Below are 15,180 nucleotides of genomic sequence, written 5' to 3' on the forward strand. Positions count from 1 at the left end.
TATTACCTAAATACTCATCATAAAACATTTATGAAAAATACACAGCGTACAGCAAATGAAAGACAAAGATCTTGTGAATCCAGCCAATATTTCAGATTTTTTAAGTGTTTTACAGCGAAAACACAATATAGTATTATATTAGCTTACTACAATAGCCAACCACACAACAGCATTGATTCAGGCCAAAAATAGCGATAACGAATAAACCAGCAAAAGATATTAAGTTTTTCACTAACCTTCTCAAACTTCTTCAGATGACAGTCCTATAACATCATATTACACAATACATATAGAGTTTGTTCGAAAATGTGCATATTTAGCGGCACAAATCGTGGTTATACAATGAGAAAAGTAGCCAAGCTGCCAACAATATGTCGGGAGAAATCTTGGGAGAGGCACCTAATCTAATCAGTAACTAATCCTAAACTTGGCTAAAAAATACAGGTTGGACAGCAAAGGAAAGATACATTAGTTCTTAATGCAATCGCTGTGTTAGATTTTTAAAATTAACGTTACTACGACATACAGCGTGCGTTAAAGCGAGACCGCACCGAAATTAATGGCGGAATATGAGTTTAACATTTTTCAACAGAACAACGAATTAACATCATAAATAGTTCTTACTTTTTGATGAGCTCCCATCAGAATCTTGGGCAAGTTGTCCTTTTTCCAAAATAATCGTTGCTCGGTTGTAGATTGTCGCCTTCAACGTTGGAATTAGCAGTAAACATTAGCCATGTGGGCCAGACGTGCCCAAGTCCCTAGAACGCAGCACAAATAAATACCCGAAAATCGCAATATACTGATATAAACTGATATAACTCGGTTTAAAATAACAACATTATGATGTCTTTAACACCTATATCGAATAAAAACAGAGCCGGATATATCTAAGGGCTATAACGTGAGCTTTCTAGAACGACATCCTGAGGTCCTTTTTGCGTCATGGCGAAAAGAAGAAAGGGAGAACCCCACATTGCCAGCCCATTTATAAGCTCTCAGATCTGCCTAACAAATCCATTTAAATTCTCACTATTCACTGACATCCAGGGGAAGGCGTATGCAGTGCATCTCAACCAATAGAAGACTTGCAAATTAATAAACCGACCTCAGAACAGCCTGGCATATTTCAGATTTCTCACTTGCTGACAGGAAGATTGCTCCAACTCGAGTTCTGTTTTACTCACAGATATAATTCAAACGGTTTTAGAAACTAGAGAGTGTTTTCTATCCAATAGTAATAACAATATGCATATTGTACGAGCAAGAATTGAGTACGAGGCAGTTTAATTTGGGAACGAAATTATTACAAAGTGCAAACAGCACGCCCTATTGAGAAAAGGTTGTGTAAATATTTGTATGAATATGAACATAACAAGATTCAACAACTGAGACATAAATTGAACAAATTACACAGACATGTGACTACCAGAAATTGAATAATGTGTCCCTGAACAAAGGGGGGGGGGGTCAAAACAAAAAGTAACAGTCAGTATCTGGTGTGGCCACCAGCTGCATTAAGTACTGCAGTGCACCTCCTCCTCATGGACTGCACCAGATTTGCCAGCTCTTGCTGGCAAAGAGATGTTACCCCGCTCTTCCACCAAGGCACTTGCAAGTTCCCGACATTTATGGGGTAAATGGCCCTAGCCCTCACCCTACGATCCAACAGGTCCCAGACGTGCTCAATGGGATTGAGATCTGGGCTCTTAGATGGCCATGGCAGAACACTGACATTCCTGTCTTGCAGAAAATCGTGCACAGAACGAGCAGTATGGCTGGTGGCATTGTCATGCTGGAAGGTCATGTGAGGATGAGCCTGCAGGAAGGGCACCACATGAGGGAGGAGGATGTCTTCCCTGTAACACACAGCGTTGAGATTGCCTGCAATGACGATAAACGCGAATCTGACCATCACCCCTGGTGAGACAAAACGGCGACTCGTCAGAGAAGAACACTTTTTGACAGTTCTGTCTGGTCCGTAGGCGACGTTGTTGCCGGTGATGTCTGGTGAGGACCTGCCTTACAACAGGCCTACAAGCCCTCAGTCCAGCCTCTCTCAGCCTATTGCGGACAGTCTGAGCACTGATGGAGGGATTGTGCATTCCTGGTGTAACTCGGGCAGTTGTTGTTGCCATCCTGTACCTGTCCCGCAGGTGTGATGTTCGGATGTACCGATCCTGTGCGGGTGTTGTTACACGTGGTCTGCCACTGCGAGGACGATCAGCTGTCCGTCCTGTCTCCCTGTAGTGCTGTCTTAGGCGTCTCACAGTACGGATATTGCAATATATTGCCCTGGCCACATCTGCAGTCCTCATGCCTCTTTGCAGCATGCCTTGCCTAAGGCACATTCATGCAGATGAGCAGGGACCCTGGGCATCTTTATTTTGGTGTTTTTCAGAGTCAGTAGAAAGGCCTCTTTAGTGTCCTAAGTTTTCATAACTGTGACCTTAATTGCCTACCGTCTGTAAGCTGTTAGTGTCTTAACGACCGTTCCACAGGTGCATGTTCATTAATTGTTTATGGTTCATTGAACAAGCATGGGAAACAGTGTTTAAACCCTTTACAATGAAGATCTGTGAAGTTATTTGGATTTTTACGAATTATCTTTGAAAGACAGGGTTCTGAAAAAGGGACGTTTCTTTTTTTGCTGAGTTTACATGATGAGTCCTCTATCTATCTCTGTGACAACAGGCACAACTCCGATATTTAATGTTCTATATAAATTTGACGAAATTACACATGCGTCCACTTATATCAGTGAATTTGTAAGAAGCTAACCACTAAGAAACTTCTATTCAATCAAATAAGCCTCATGTAGCAAATTAGCAATTACAATTTTTGTTAACCAAATTTAAACTCATTGACCATACAAAAATTCCTCACTTCGTGGGCTTATTTTAGTGGACAGATTTTAGGCAGAGTAAAACCTCTCGCCTTTTCCTCTCTGCTACCACTCATTTCACAAATCGTTGTCCCTTATTGCTTTCAAAGTGTCTTTGAACCGAAGCCCACACGAATGGAGAGCAAGAGTTCTAAGAGAGCATGAACATACTTGTTTTCCGGTGTGACTTTTATTGGCCAATAAAGCCTTTTACAGAAGATGAAATTCAAATGGGAAATGCATGAAATATCGCTATTAACCTTCTTGCTGACAATTGTTTTCTTTTTCTTTACTGATCAGCAAACTATTTGAACAGGCAGATGAAAGGCCACCCCCAACCTCATCATTATAACCTCAGGGCCCTTTTCTTATCACTGAACTCTCCTTGACCCTGAGCCGTCCTCTGAAAAGCCTTTCCCTCTTGATTATAAATAATACCAATGGGCTGCTAATAGGTAATCTGATTGAGAGTTAGGTGGACTGATATGGTTCAATGAGGGGGCAAGAGTGCACCAGACATGCAAATTACATTATAAGTGTTTTCATCCACCCTGGTACAAAGTGAAAAGTCACATTTTTACCCACACGAGGAGAAGCAAGCGGGGGAAGGTATCTGTTTAAGTGATATTTACCTTTTCCTTGTCTTTTCATTCCCACTATTTTGCCACACTTGCCCTATTTACAGCCTGGTTCAGCCTATTAGCTATGTGTGTGTGTGTGTGTGTGTGTGTGTGTGTGTGTGTGTGTGTGTGTGTGTGTGTGTGTGTGTGTGTGTGTGTGTGTGTGTGTGTGTGTGCGTGTGCGTGTGTGCGCGTGTGCGTGCTGGCTTGACTACAGTGCATTCGGCTTGACTGTGCAGCCTCGCAGGGTAGTTATGATGGTCTAATCATGGTCAGAGAGGAACAAATCAATAAATCAAGTATATGCAAACCATTTAAAGAACATCTTGAGATCACAAAAATACTTTAAATAAACGTTGAGGGATAAATATTTACTAGTATTTTAAGACTCACCATTCAGGCTTCCCATGAAGTCCCATGACTATCCTCTCCACACTCATCTGGAGGGTCTAACATCCTGTCCCTCTGTGTCGCCTTTGGATTCCAATTCATCACCGTTGACATTGTCTAACGTCATTTGGGGTCTTATTATGCGTAAGTGTAATAGTTATTGTACCATGGAGTGAATGTACACTGACGTGTGCTAGAAGAATGGGCATACAACTAGATCCATAGTGTGATACAATAACAGGAAGTGGTGCCAATAACTGCACATGTATATTTCTTCAAGCAATTGAACCAACAATGATTTATTTGGGGATGGAGGAACATTTGACATGAAAACATTGAGCTCTGACATTGCCATGTCAGAGAATGTGGAAAAATTGAAATGGTTTTGATTTAGACAGATTTAAAAGTGAAAAATCCACTATTCATAATAATAGTACATTTATTTTATTGAAAACATTCCAAATGCAACAACACAGTTAAGCTGCATGAAAATTATCAAGTACAGATGAAAAACAATTACATTTCAAAATATACATAAAATTATGTCTCAAAACTATCGAAGTGCATCAACCTGAAGTGCTTCTAAAAATGTTGCTTTTACAATGCTAGTGGGGTTTACATAAATATCTCTATTACAAAATATATGTAATATACATGATACGTCTATCTTAAATATTAACAAGTGTATTTACATAAATGTGAATTTTTCACTATCAGTTGTTCTGGATACATTTGTCACCATATCTGCTGAACTTTGTGGGCAGATTGTCCACTGGATAAACGGTTGGGCCTGTTTTCATTGTCGGGGGTCCGTTTAACAGAGTCCAGTCACATCTGGTGACCACCTCGACCAGGAACACCTTTAGTACAACTTTAGCAAACTCTTTACCCACACACGTCCTCGCACCACCCCCAAATGGGATGTAACCGAACCGGGAGGAGTCATCTGGTGACTTGTCCAAGAACCTCTCTGGCTGAAACTCCTCCTTGTTCATAAGTGTGTCCAGCACATCGTGTGTGTCACAGATGCTGTAGATGACTTTCCAACCCTTGGGAATCTGGTATCCCTGAGGAAACACACTTTAGGTTGTTAGGTGGGGTGGGTATGGCGATGACTTCCAACAATTTTCTTCCAATCATTATACATAGAGCTGCTACCATGTTGTGATGATATATTTGTAGAAAAATGCATATACTATAACAGTACATGGTTTCCATTTTGTGGCTCTCAAAACACAATCAATTATGCCTCCTTTAAACTTTTAGCCTAAAATATTGTGTAAATTTAATTTCAGATGCTACAACATAGGTTTACTTACATTGAGCTCAAATGTCTTCAGTGCCACACGGAAGCCACCAGGGACAGGAGGGTTTATACGGAGGGTTTCTTTGATGACACAGCTGGTGTACTTCAACTGTTCCAACAACTCAATACTCAGTGGTTTGTCCTCAGATTGGGCTCCCAACAAATGCTGCAAAAATATGTATATATTATAAACACATAGATAGGGGGACATAAATCTCGCAGGTGAGATGTACAGCAAATTCAATCAATTAAATATAGCCCTAGATTTGGAAGAATATAATTTATAAATACTTTAATGAGAGTTGTGTCTAATCTTAATCTCATCATAACCAAAAAAAGATGGGCCTCCATTGACTATTCTTTTGTTGTCATGGAAGACTTTGTAAACAAATGATTTATGGTTTCAAATCATGTTAAATAAATGTTGTGCAATGTCATTGGCACAACAAGAATCAAGTGCCATATACAATGTTGTCGTGTTGTCTTCTGATGATAGAGTGATACCAACCTTCTCCTGAAGCTCATGGCGCATTTTACGCATGACATGTGCATGCAGCCCGAGAAACATCACCAGAGAGGTCGCAGTGCTCGCTGTCGTCTCGTGGCCACCGAATAGCAATTCTGTGGCAGACTCTTTTATCTCCTGAGGGAAACAAATAAAGAACGGTTCATGGAGTAATTGACAGTGTATAGAATCAAATTGCTAAATGAAAGGCATCTGGTTACCTCCATGCTTAGTCGCTCCTCGTTCCTCTCTCCATTCTCAATCAATAACTGCAGAGCATCTTTATAGTTATTGTTGTTATCAATATTGGACAGCTTATTTTTGATGTTTTGCTCTATCTTTGAGTGGATGATGTTGCGTGCTCTCAGACCCTAAATTGAATGGTGAAAAATATCGGTCAAAAATGTTGCGCGCACACTGGAGCCCCATGTGATGCAGGCCAGGGCTGTTTTAATCAATCAATCTTATCATTTGACAGACAACTTACCCGGTACAAGCCACTGAAAGGAACATCGATTGGTAGGGAGAAAAGGTTATTTATCATTTCTTTGAACGCTTCCAATAATTCCAGCTCGTCGGTCTTTGTTTGCTCGGGCTCGAAGCCAAGCAGGATCCTCATTGCGATGCGGAACATGAGGCGCTTCATCTCTGGGTACACTAGCACACAAGAGTCGCTTTGCAGCCAGCTATGCACTGCGCATCTCACCTCCTCCCGGATCACAGGAATATACTCTTTCAGGGCTTCTCCAGAAAAGGCTTTCATGATCGCCTGTAGGCAAACAGGAGAGAGCGCTTTAAGGGCACGTTATAAGGACACCGCTGTGAAAAGGCAAGGTAAATTACAATTTTGTTTTTCACCGTAAGCATAAACCATGAGCTTCCTACACAGACATGTAGGTTACTCTACGTATTTCCTACCTTTTTCTTGCTCTTGTGGAGCGCGCCATGCGCATTGGAGAGGGCGTGCGACCCGAGAATGAGTCGCACTGATGCTGGCCACTGAGCCGCGACCAATTTGTGTTCCGACATCAGAATCTGTTTCACATGTTCTGAACCCATTACCCGCACCGTGGGACTCCCAAAGAGATGCGTCTTATAAATATATCCATATTTCTGCCGTTTTATTTTTAGGAATTTTCTTCTCTAGAAATATAAATAAGAAGAATAATGGATGAATTGATACTGTAAATGTCATTCATATAAATGGCTTGAATTAGGCTACATAACAATCTTTCAATTTATTCAATAGCATACTGTTTTCTGGTAGGACATTTGAGCCTGATGCATAACCCTAACAATAACTAATCAATAGCAGCCTGATGCACACTGCAAATATAGGGAGGAACTGCGTTTTCAGTTTGTTTCCATCATCAGTTACCTGTAGGACCATCTGAAGCGTCTCGCCAAGGAAGGGCAGTCCCATGGTACCCGGAGGAAGAGGACTCTGACAGGTTGGATCACTTCCACTAATGATGTACATTTCCCACAGTTTCATCGCAGTCACGATCAGGAGGAGTGGGAGCAGGAGAGTGCAAAGACATGTTACGAATAACGTGTAGAAACTCATCTCGAGGAGAAGTGTACGGATGGACTGCAGGAGTGGACTGGTATGTCTCACCCTCCATTCTGCGCTTTTATACGGCCGTTTCCCCCCAACTATTTGCCCCATCTTACCTTGGGTCAGACAAATTAGTTCACTCAGAGTTCATATTTAATTGTGCAGCTCTTGCTCGCGCGCCCCGTGCTCCGCCCACAGCGGACAGGCCCGAATGTTTAACCATTTCTTGGGTGCGCATAGGCTACCACCTATACAGTAGCCCCACAACAGAATGCAAGCCTTTGGCTTTGAAAATGACCTCTTCGGTTACCCAATATATCGTGTTCTTAATTTACAGCGTGCACGCATCACTGTAGTTGTGTTAGGGTCTACATAGTATGAGACTAATCGGGCTTGATTACTTTAGAAAATGTATTATACTTCCCATGAAGAGGACACCCAGGCTTGACGCATGCGTCAGTAGGCTATGAGAAGCGTTGCTTCTGTGTTCACTGCGTATGCATATCAATGCATTGTGTTATATTTTTCAAACGGCAATGAATTAATGTTTTGTATTTAGTTTAGACTACACAATGGGCTTACAGTTAATTAATATATTACTTTGAAATGGTGATGCCATCTAACACTTTACAAATCACCATCCTCTTTGGACCCTCTGTTTAAAACCCATGACCGCAGCGCGATTCCAACAGAGGTGGGGGCAGTGACGCTCTATCCCATTCCCATGCGCTGACCTGCATGTGACCTACAACACGGACGGTGACATCCGTGTGAACTCCGGTGCCAAAATGTCGCCAAGTTCACTGTCCATCAAATAACGAGTTACAGGGCCCTATAGCACACATAATTAGAGAGGGGTTCGCGTCATTACAGTCTTACAGTCATCTATTCTGTCTATCATGACAATCAAATTGAGGTCATAATTATACCATCTCTCAATCTAGGCCAAATGAGATCAGGATTTCATACAGGTTTTCCAATGTCTGAATTAACCCATAGGGAATATAGCCTACAATTTAGCATAATTTAAACCTTTTTGAAGATAATTTAAAAAGGGTAATTTTACTCTGTTGGTTTTAACTTGGTAAGATTGTGTGTGTGTGTGTGTGTGTGTGGGGGGGGGGGGGGGGGGTTAAATAATTTCCGTAATCTATAGAGGAAATTCAGATAGTGAGCTATTGGCTTACCATTCTTTGCTGTGAAAATGATGCTGTGAAATAGCATTGGTGTTGTGATCACAGCCTGTGAAGTGCAGCTAACAAAGCCGTCAACTAAATTGAGGGTCAATAGGGCAAAGTTAACTGGTTCACTAAAGGGTCACACTGCCATCCGAGTTCACTCTGAAGGTGTAATCTCTTGCAGGTTCAGTTCATCTTTGGGGGCGGAGCCTGTCAGATGATATGCAAATCTTCCTTTTGGTTATGGAATTTATTGTTATGAGTTGGTGAACGAAAACAGACCCAATTAAGAATAAGACTTTACACTTTACGCTAACAATTGACTATATTTCGGCATATCCAATTAAAAACATACAATATTTCATGAAAGATTGAATAGGTTATACTGTGGTAATACTGGCACACTTTCAAATGTCATATGATTAGAACCTTAACCATTTTATCTATGAACAAGTTCATATTTTTCTTTTAATAGAACGGGAATCTATTAATTGTGGTTAACATGATGGCAACAATTGCACATTTTGTCATGGTGGAATTTCCTATCCAATGGCAAAAATACACCTTTTTGCAATTTAATCTTTACATCGTTCTATAGATAATACGAGCAATACACAAAACAATACACATATTGAATCAATAGGACAAATACTGTATATACACACTCCGTAAAGGAGAAAAAGTGCTATCTCCTTCCATGAATCCATCTTAATTAACTGAGTCATTTCACAGCGCTTCCATTATGCTTCAAAATCAACAAGCGATTATTTATAAAGATGACACATGTAATAATAATTGGTTATATTCTCTAGGTAACGTTATATAATTGCATTTTGATGTATAGCCTCTAAATAATCGAATAAAAGCTTCAGGCCTATATGGTTTGTTTTAGCGGTCTATGCTTTACATTAGTTAATGTCTTATGATATCTAAATAACTAGGTCTATTCATAATTATTCCATCTTAACACAGACTTAGCCGAAATGTTCTATAAATAAAGCTTATTTGTACTACTTCATTTTATACACACATAACATAGCCTACTGTTGGCCTATATCTCATTTATATCTACTCACATAGGCCTACTGCACATAAACACATACATTTTGAAGGTATTTCTAAATGTTTTTCGTGGAGACCAAGTGCAAGATCTGTAAGACAGTTTCGCATTATAGACGGACATTATAGACGCACATCCTGAGCACAGATAATGTTTGTTCTGAGAAGAAAGCCCTACTCGTCCATTATATATTGCATTAGGGTCATTAAAAATGATATATAATCTTTCGATTTGCTATGTTATAAAGTGAGCGCCCGGATGTCCGTGAACAATAGCAAAAGTTTCCCGTAACCTTTTACAGTGGGTGAAAAAAGGCGATCTTGGCGATAAGCAGGTCATCGAAGGTCACTGGCACCATGCCTTGCTTCCACTCTTCAATGACCACCATGTTTCTACCATTTCCACGATATTCGGAACGAAGAGGAAAGGTTTCTTGACTATGTATTCTGATTTAATAACTTAATATTGCAATTGCGAAAAGTTCATGAGCTTAATGTCTTTAATAACACAATTACTTATCAAAACTCTATCGGAGTAGGCTATCGTAATTGAAATGCACATGCAGTCCATTGACGGGGTGGACTATTGGCACCGTCTGCATCTTGGGGAATGTATCCGTGGCGAGGGTCCATTTGCACGTGCCAATCACTTCAACGGCCAGGGTTTTTAATATCATTTGGGCAAGTTCCTTTCCGACACAACTCCTTATTCCGCCACCAAATGGAACGTAATTAAAGCGCCCAGTCTTGCTCTCTTCACGCTCGGAACCGAAGCGGTCTGGGTCGAAGATCTCAGGGCTCTGGAACACTGCAGCTGTCTCATGTGTGTCTCGGATGCTGTACATCACACTCCATCCTTTAGGGATCTGGTAGCCCTTGGAAGAGAGCCAAAACAAAAATTCAAACTTCAACACAATCCTGACAAGATAAAAAGTCGCTATTGGCAAGTGAAACCTCTTTACGGTCAGATTTAATGCTCGTTGACGTTCTGAAATGTTAAGGCAGTATCATCTGTATCTCACAACATATCAGATGAACGATAAACATAAATCAATTGTAAGTTAATCAGTATTAATCAAGTTTTAATAACCGACTAGAATACATCTCATTGTATCCATCCTTGGGCAAATGGCCTAATAGAGGATATCCAGACGGCTTCAAAGTTATTTCCGCTTTTAACCGAGTGATCTCAGTTCCAGTTCACTCTATCCCTCATCTCAAATCATAGCCTACGTGAATCTATTGGTAACTTTATGGAGCAATGATTGGGAGATGCACTTGAACGCACACGCATTGTGGTCAATTGAAAACTCACCCAATTAAAATACTGAAATAGCGTTGTATATGCTTTCGAATGATGGTTTATGTTCTAGCCAGTTGAGGGACTAATTTTCTGACATCACAGTAGATCGAATGTATTATAATGGTGTGTGGCCTGTTCATGGGGTTTATCTAAGGTCAGCTTCCATAGTGCGCTTCCGCCGTGCTCAAGAAGCTCGCGTATGATATACTTACGTCCAATTCGAATGTTTGCAGCACTGTCCTGTATCCTCCAGATACTGGCGGGAGAAACCGCAGCACCTCCTTGACGACACAGTCAATGTAACGGAGCTGGCTCAGTTTCTCCATAGTTAAGCAAGGAATATGAGACCGAGAACACGGTGCCTCTTCGTTTTCATCCGGTGCGCAATGAAAAGTCCCGCTCCCATTCATCAAGGGGGTGGTCTCTGCGTCCAGAGGCCGATGTTCCCCTTGTTCGACCGCAAGAGGACATTTCAGACCATTTTCTTTTCCGGAGCAGCCCTGGGCGCTGTGTGCGTCGTAGCCGAGACCCTCTGACTCCAGCTCTATCTGGGCTTTCTCCACCACAGCGGGGTGCCGCAGAAGCTGAAGAATAAGCGAAGTGGAAGCACTGGCCGTAGTTGAGTGAGCAGCAAATATTAACTCCACCGCGGTTTCCTAGACACCAGAGACAGAACACAATTAACCTTTTATTTAGGCTACAACATTGGGCATTTGCTTTGGTGATCCAAAGTAAATAATTGGTTATTTCAAAATACTAGGCTATAAACTTCCAAATAAGACTATACAATGGAAAATGTGGGATGTTGTGTATTACATTTATATAGCCAAAGCAGAATGGATAAACAGAAAAAGACTGGGCTGTTTTTTTAAACTATAATTTACCTTCAACTCCTGCATGCTCAGTTCATGTCCGTTTTCCTTGGCACTGCTCAACATGTAATCGAAAGCGTCATAGTACTCCTCAGACTGTTGTTTCTGCATTTTCTCCTCTATGATTTTCTGCATGCACGTATGAAGGATTTCCCTGGCTTTAATTCCCTGAGAAGAAAACATAAATCCGCATAGTCTTATCGATATTTAGCTGCCTTGATGGGATATTTCCATCCAGTGTTTGACATTCTATTATATGTATAATTGCCCATTCGGTTGTAATAATACATTTGGATGTGCACGTTTTTTGTTTTCCAAAGCAAAATAGTTCGTCGTGCCACACAATACAATATGACTTAGGCTACAATTGTTTTTTGATAACATGTAAAGATATTGATAATACATAAGAGTTATCATTTCGGGGTTATCATTTCTCTGCATTATCCAAACCTTTGAACAAATATTAAAACAAATAACATATGCGAATAATTTTACAGCATTATAACAGTGTTGGCTATAGGCCTACTCACTTTGCGGAGGCCACTCATAGGTGCATCAATTGGTAATGAGAAGAGGTTGTTCATGAGCTGCTCAAAGATCTTAGACAGGTATACTATGCGTTTTTCCTCCATCTTCAGTCCCAACAAGACTCTGACTGCAATGCGAAATGTGAGAGATTTGGCTGCGACGTAAACATCCACTGGGCCAGGCTCCGAGCACCACTTTGCAATTTCAGACTTGACAATATCTTGCAAGCGGGGTAGGTAAGTCTCCAAGGCCCCGCGGCTAAACACTTTTGCTAAGATCTTAAAGGAAAGGAAAGGATAATAAAAAGTTAGCACCTGGTTGGTACATGGTACTCCAGACAACAATTGAATAATACTTGAGACGAAATTAATTATGCCTATACTTATCTATTTATTACCTGTGCTCTATGTAAAAACACAATAACAACAGCAGGAAATTAAATGCATATTTTATTGCCTTGATTTCTCTCTCTGGCAAGTAAATAGGCCTATCCGGCATTTCCTTTGAAGATGCGTTCAGTTTGCAGGCCTAGAAGATGACCATGCCTCATCAAGTTGTCTCCGGTAGACTATACGCTTATGAGACATTTTGATGTAATCGATTTTACTAATCGTTTTTACTAATCTTCTTTTCATCCTTACTTTTCTCTTCTTCTTGTGCAGCTCTCCGATAGAGTTGACCAGGGTGTTTGGTCCCAGGATAATCCGGGTGCTCTGGGGCCACTGCGTACAGACCAAGTTGTGTTCTCCAAGCAAGATTTTACGGATGTTTTCTGCACCAGTTACCCGGATAACAGGCTTTCCTAAAAGGTGAGTTTTAAAAACGTTGCCATGCTTCTCTCTCCTGGAGATGTGGAAGTTGGATCCCTGTCATAAAACACAAACACACACAAAAGCTGTAAAGGGGGTGTTCATTTCACGTGTACTATAGAGGGCGCGTAGCCTTATGGCTATACCCGTGCCTCTTAGTTTACGCCCAGTCTGGAAGCAGAATGCATTCCTACAGGAAAGCGGTGTGGAAGTGAAGTCAAAACGTCTGTTTTCACCGCAAGAATGAATTACATGCGCTCATCAAGTCCACACATGTATAGTTCCATGGACACATTATCTAGGCCTACTGAACTGAGATCCAATGTTTTTTTTTAAATACGTTGTGTACTGTTTTTTTGTTTACATAATCTTTTAATTACACTAATTGCATGAGATAAAGCAACCTTTTTGAACACAAACCAAATTCTTTAGCTCAACACATGCATGGTGACATACGTCGCGTAAAGGCCTACAGCCTATCTTAGAACGCTAGTAAAAAACGCAACACTCCTCATACCTGAAACAGCCAGTGGAAGGTTTCTCCCACCAGCGGCCAGCCCATGGATCCATTGGGTAGCGGGAACTTGCACTCCTTGTCCCGCATAATGGTCCACCTGAAAGTCCACAGTTGCCTGGAGACGGCAAGCAAGATCAGGGCGGAGAGCACAGACATGAGCGCTGTGAGCAGCGCTGACAAGTGACTGAGCTCCAGAAGGAACATTTCCAAACATCCACGTGCTACTGTGCAAACTCTGACGCGTGCTTCTTTTCTCTGTCCAGGAGAGAGAAAACATTTCATTGGAAACAAACAAAAAACCGTTCATAGAGCTTTTAGGTTGAAATTGTTTCTAATGCAATTTATTTCACTTGTAAGATGTCAGACACATATTTATATGGCAAGCCTGGTTTCTGATAATTATGCAGAATAAATTGTTGAAATAAGCTTAACGAAATTAAATAGGCTAAACGATATTAAATCTACTGGAACTCTCCTTCATTCCGCCTCCATTTACTTCCCCTTGAATGAAGAGAAACGGACAAGTATTCCAAAAACTTTTACAGGTTACATGCGCCGGCTTGTCTATTTATGTGCGTTTATACAGTCCAGGGGGCTCAATAACCCCAAGGCGTCCCGCGTTTACAGTGCATGGTAGGTAATAAATCAGACAAAAGCGGGGGGATAAATTCACATTGATTGAAATACAGTACAGTTGGCCAACGCATCCAAGGCGGATGCTGACTAAGAATAATAGTTTATACCTTTAAAAAAGTAGCCTAGATTAAAAGTGTTTGAAGCGTGAGAAAACACCAAAACACCACATAAAACAACTCGAATATTGAAGAAGGGGATGTACCTCGTCTTACCTCGTCTTAAATGTAGAACCAAGTCGCTGACAGCAGCGAGAAACTCCAAACGTTTTCCTCCACAATGTATGGTTTGCACTGCGCTTTATAAATATTTGAACACTACATGATCCACCTTCGCATATGACGTATAACGTTGTTTTGAATATCTAAAGAGCTTGACACATCGCCAGGATTGGAGAAAAGTTTGTGATCATATAGCACTCGGAGATTGAGTGAGCGCGAGCGGGGCGTCTTTGAAAGAGCGTGTAGGGTATGTGGATCGAATGGCAGCGGATTGAGGAGACAGGTAACCAACCAATCGCTGAAATCCCTGAGTTTGACTGACTCTTCAGTTCACATAGACCAGTCCTCAATAGGTATGGACATGGTGCAATGCCTCTGTATTGCCTGCGTGAAAAATAATAGATTTAGGCCAACACATTAACAATAACCTGAACGAGTTGTCATACTTTCAAGATGAATTAAACCTGCAAAATCATAGAACTATTTATCCGAGAAAAAATATTGCCTATTTACATTTTCTATAACTTAATCTAACGGGAGAAATTATCCCAAATCTAGGTTTCGGGATGATTTGTCCTGTAACTTTACGCAGTTGAATTTCTTCCTATTTAATGGTCAAATCACAGACCAAACGTGTTCATTTAAAGGCACAATTGACCATTTTAGATACTATATAAAAAAAAATCTAAATAACTGTCAATATAAAACATATTACATTTCCATAAAAACTTCGGAGAACGCTTTAGGGGCGGTTGAGTTAACATTCTTCTGAATATAAATGGGTTTCCTCTCATATT

The 15,180-nt window shown here is 40.9% G+C and overlaps 2 protein-coding genes across 3 annotated transcripts; both read right to left on the reverse strand.

The window, feature by feature from the left end:
* Positions 1 to 4,322: 4,322 nt before the first annotated feature.
* LOC129858278 (cytochrome P450 26A1-like) lies at positions 4,323 to 7,536 on the reverse strand. Its single transcript, XM_055927405.1, has 7 exons — positions 7,084 to 7,536; positions 6,624 to 6,848; positions 6,193 to 6,474; positions 5,927 to 6,076; positions 5,709 to 5,843; positions 5,214 to 5,366; positions 4,323 to 4,961 (listed from the first exon to the last, which is right to left on the reverse strand). Exons 1-7 carry the CDS (start codon positions 7,372 to 7,374, stop codon positions 4,608 to 4,610), a joined length of 1,590 nt encoding a protein of 529 aa, XP_055783380.1. The 5' UTR covers positions 7,375 to 7,536; the 3' UTR covers positions 4,323 to 4,607.
* Positions 7,537 to 8,672: 1,136 nt separating this feature from the next.
* On the reverse strand, positions 8,673 to 14,702 carry LOC129858285 (cytochrome P450 26B1). 2 transcript variants are annotated; one of them, XM_055927418.1, is made up of 7 exons: positions 14,378 to 14,702; positions 13,530 to 13,784; positions 12,845 to 13,069; positions 12,206 to 12,481; positions 11,688 to 11,843; positions 11,016 to 11,459; positions 8,673 to 10,375 (listed from the first exon to the last, which is right to left on the reverse strand). In XM_055927418.1, exons 2-7 carry the CDS (start codon positions 13,731 to 13,733, stop codon positions 10,028 to 10,030), a joined length of 1,653 nt encoding a protein of 550 aa, XP_055783393.1. In that variant the 5' UTR covers positions 13,734 to 13,784; positions 14,378 to 14,702; the 3' UTR covers positions 8,673 to 10,027. The 2 variants fall into 2 exon arrangements, with proteins under 2 accessions (XP_055783393.1, XP_055783402.1); XM_055927427.1 differs by having other exon boundaries at positions 14,368 to 14,702.
* Positions 14,703 to 15,180: the final 478 nt, after the last annotated feature.

This window comes from Salvelinus fontinalis, chromosome 1 (assembly GCF_029448725.1).
Source record: "Salvelinus fontinalis isolate EN_2023a chromosome 1, ASM2944872v1, whole genome shotgun sequence".
In the NCBI taxonomy this organism is placed as follows: domain Eukaryota; kingdom Metazoa; phylum Chordata; class Actinopteri; order Salmoniformes; family Salmonidae; genus Salvelinus; species Salvelinus fontinalis.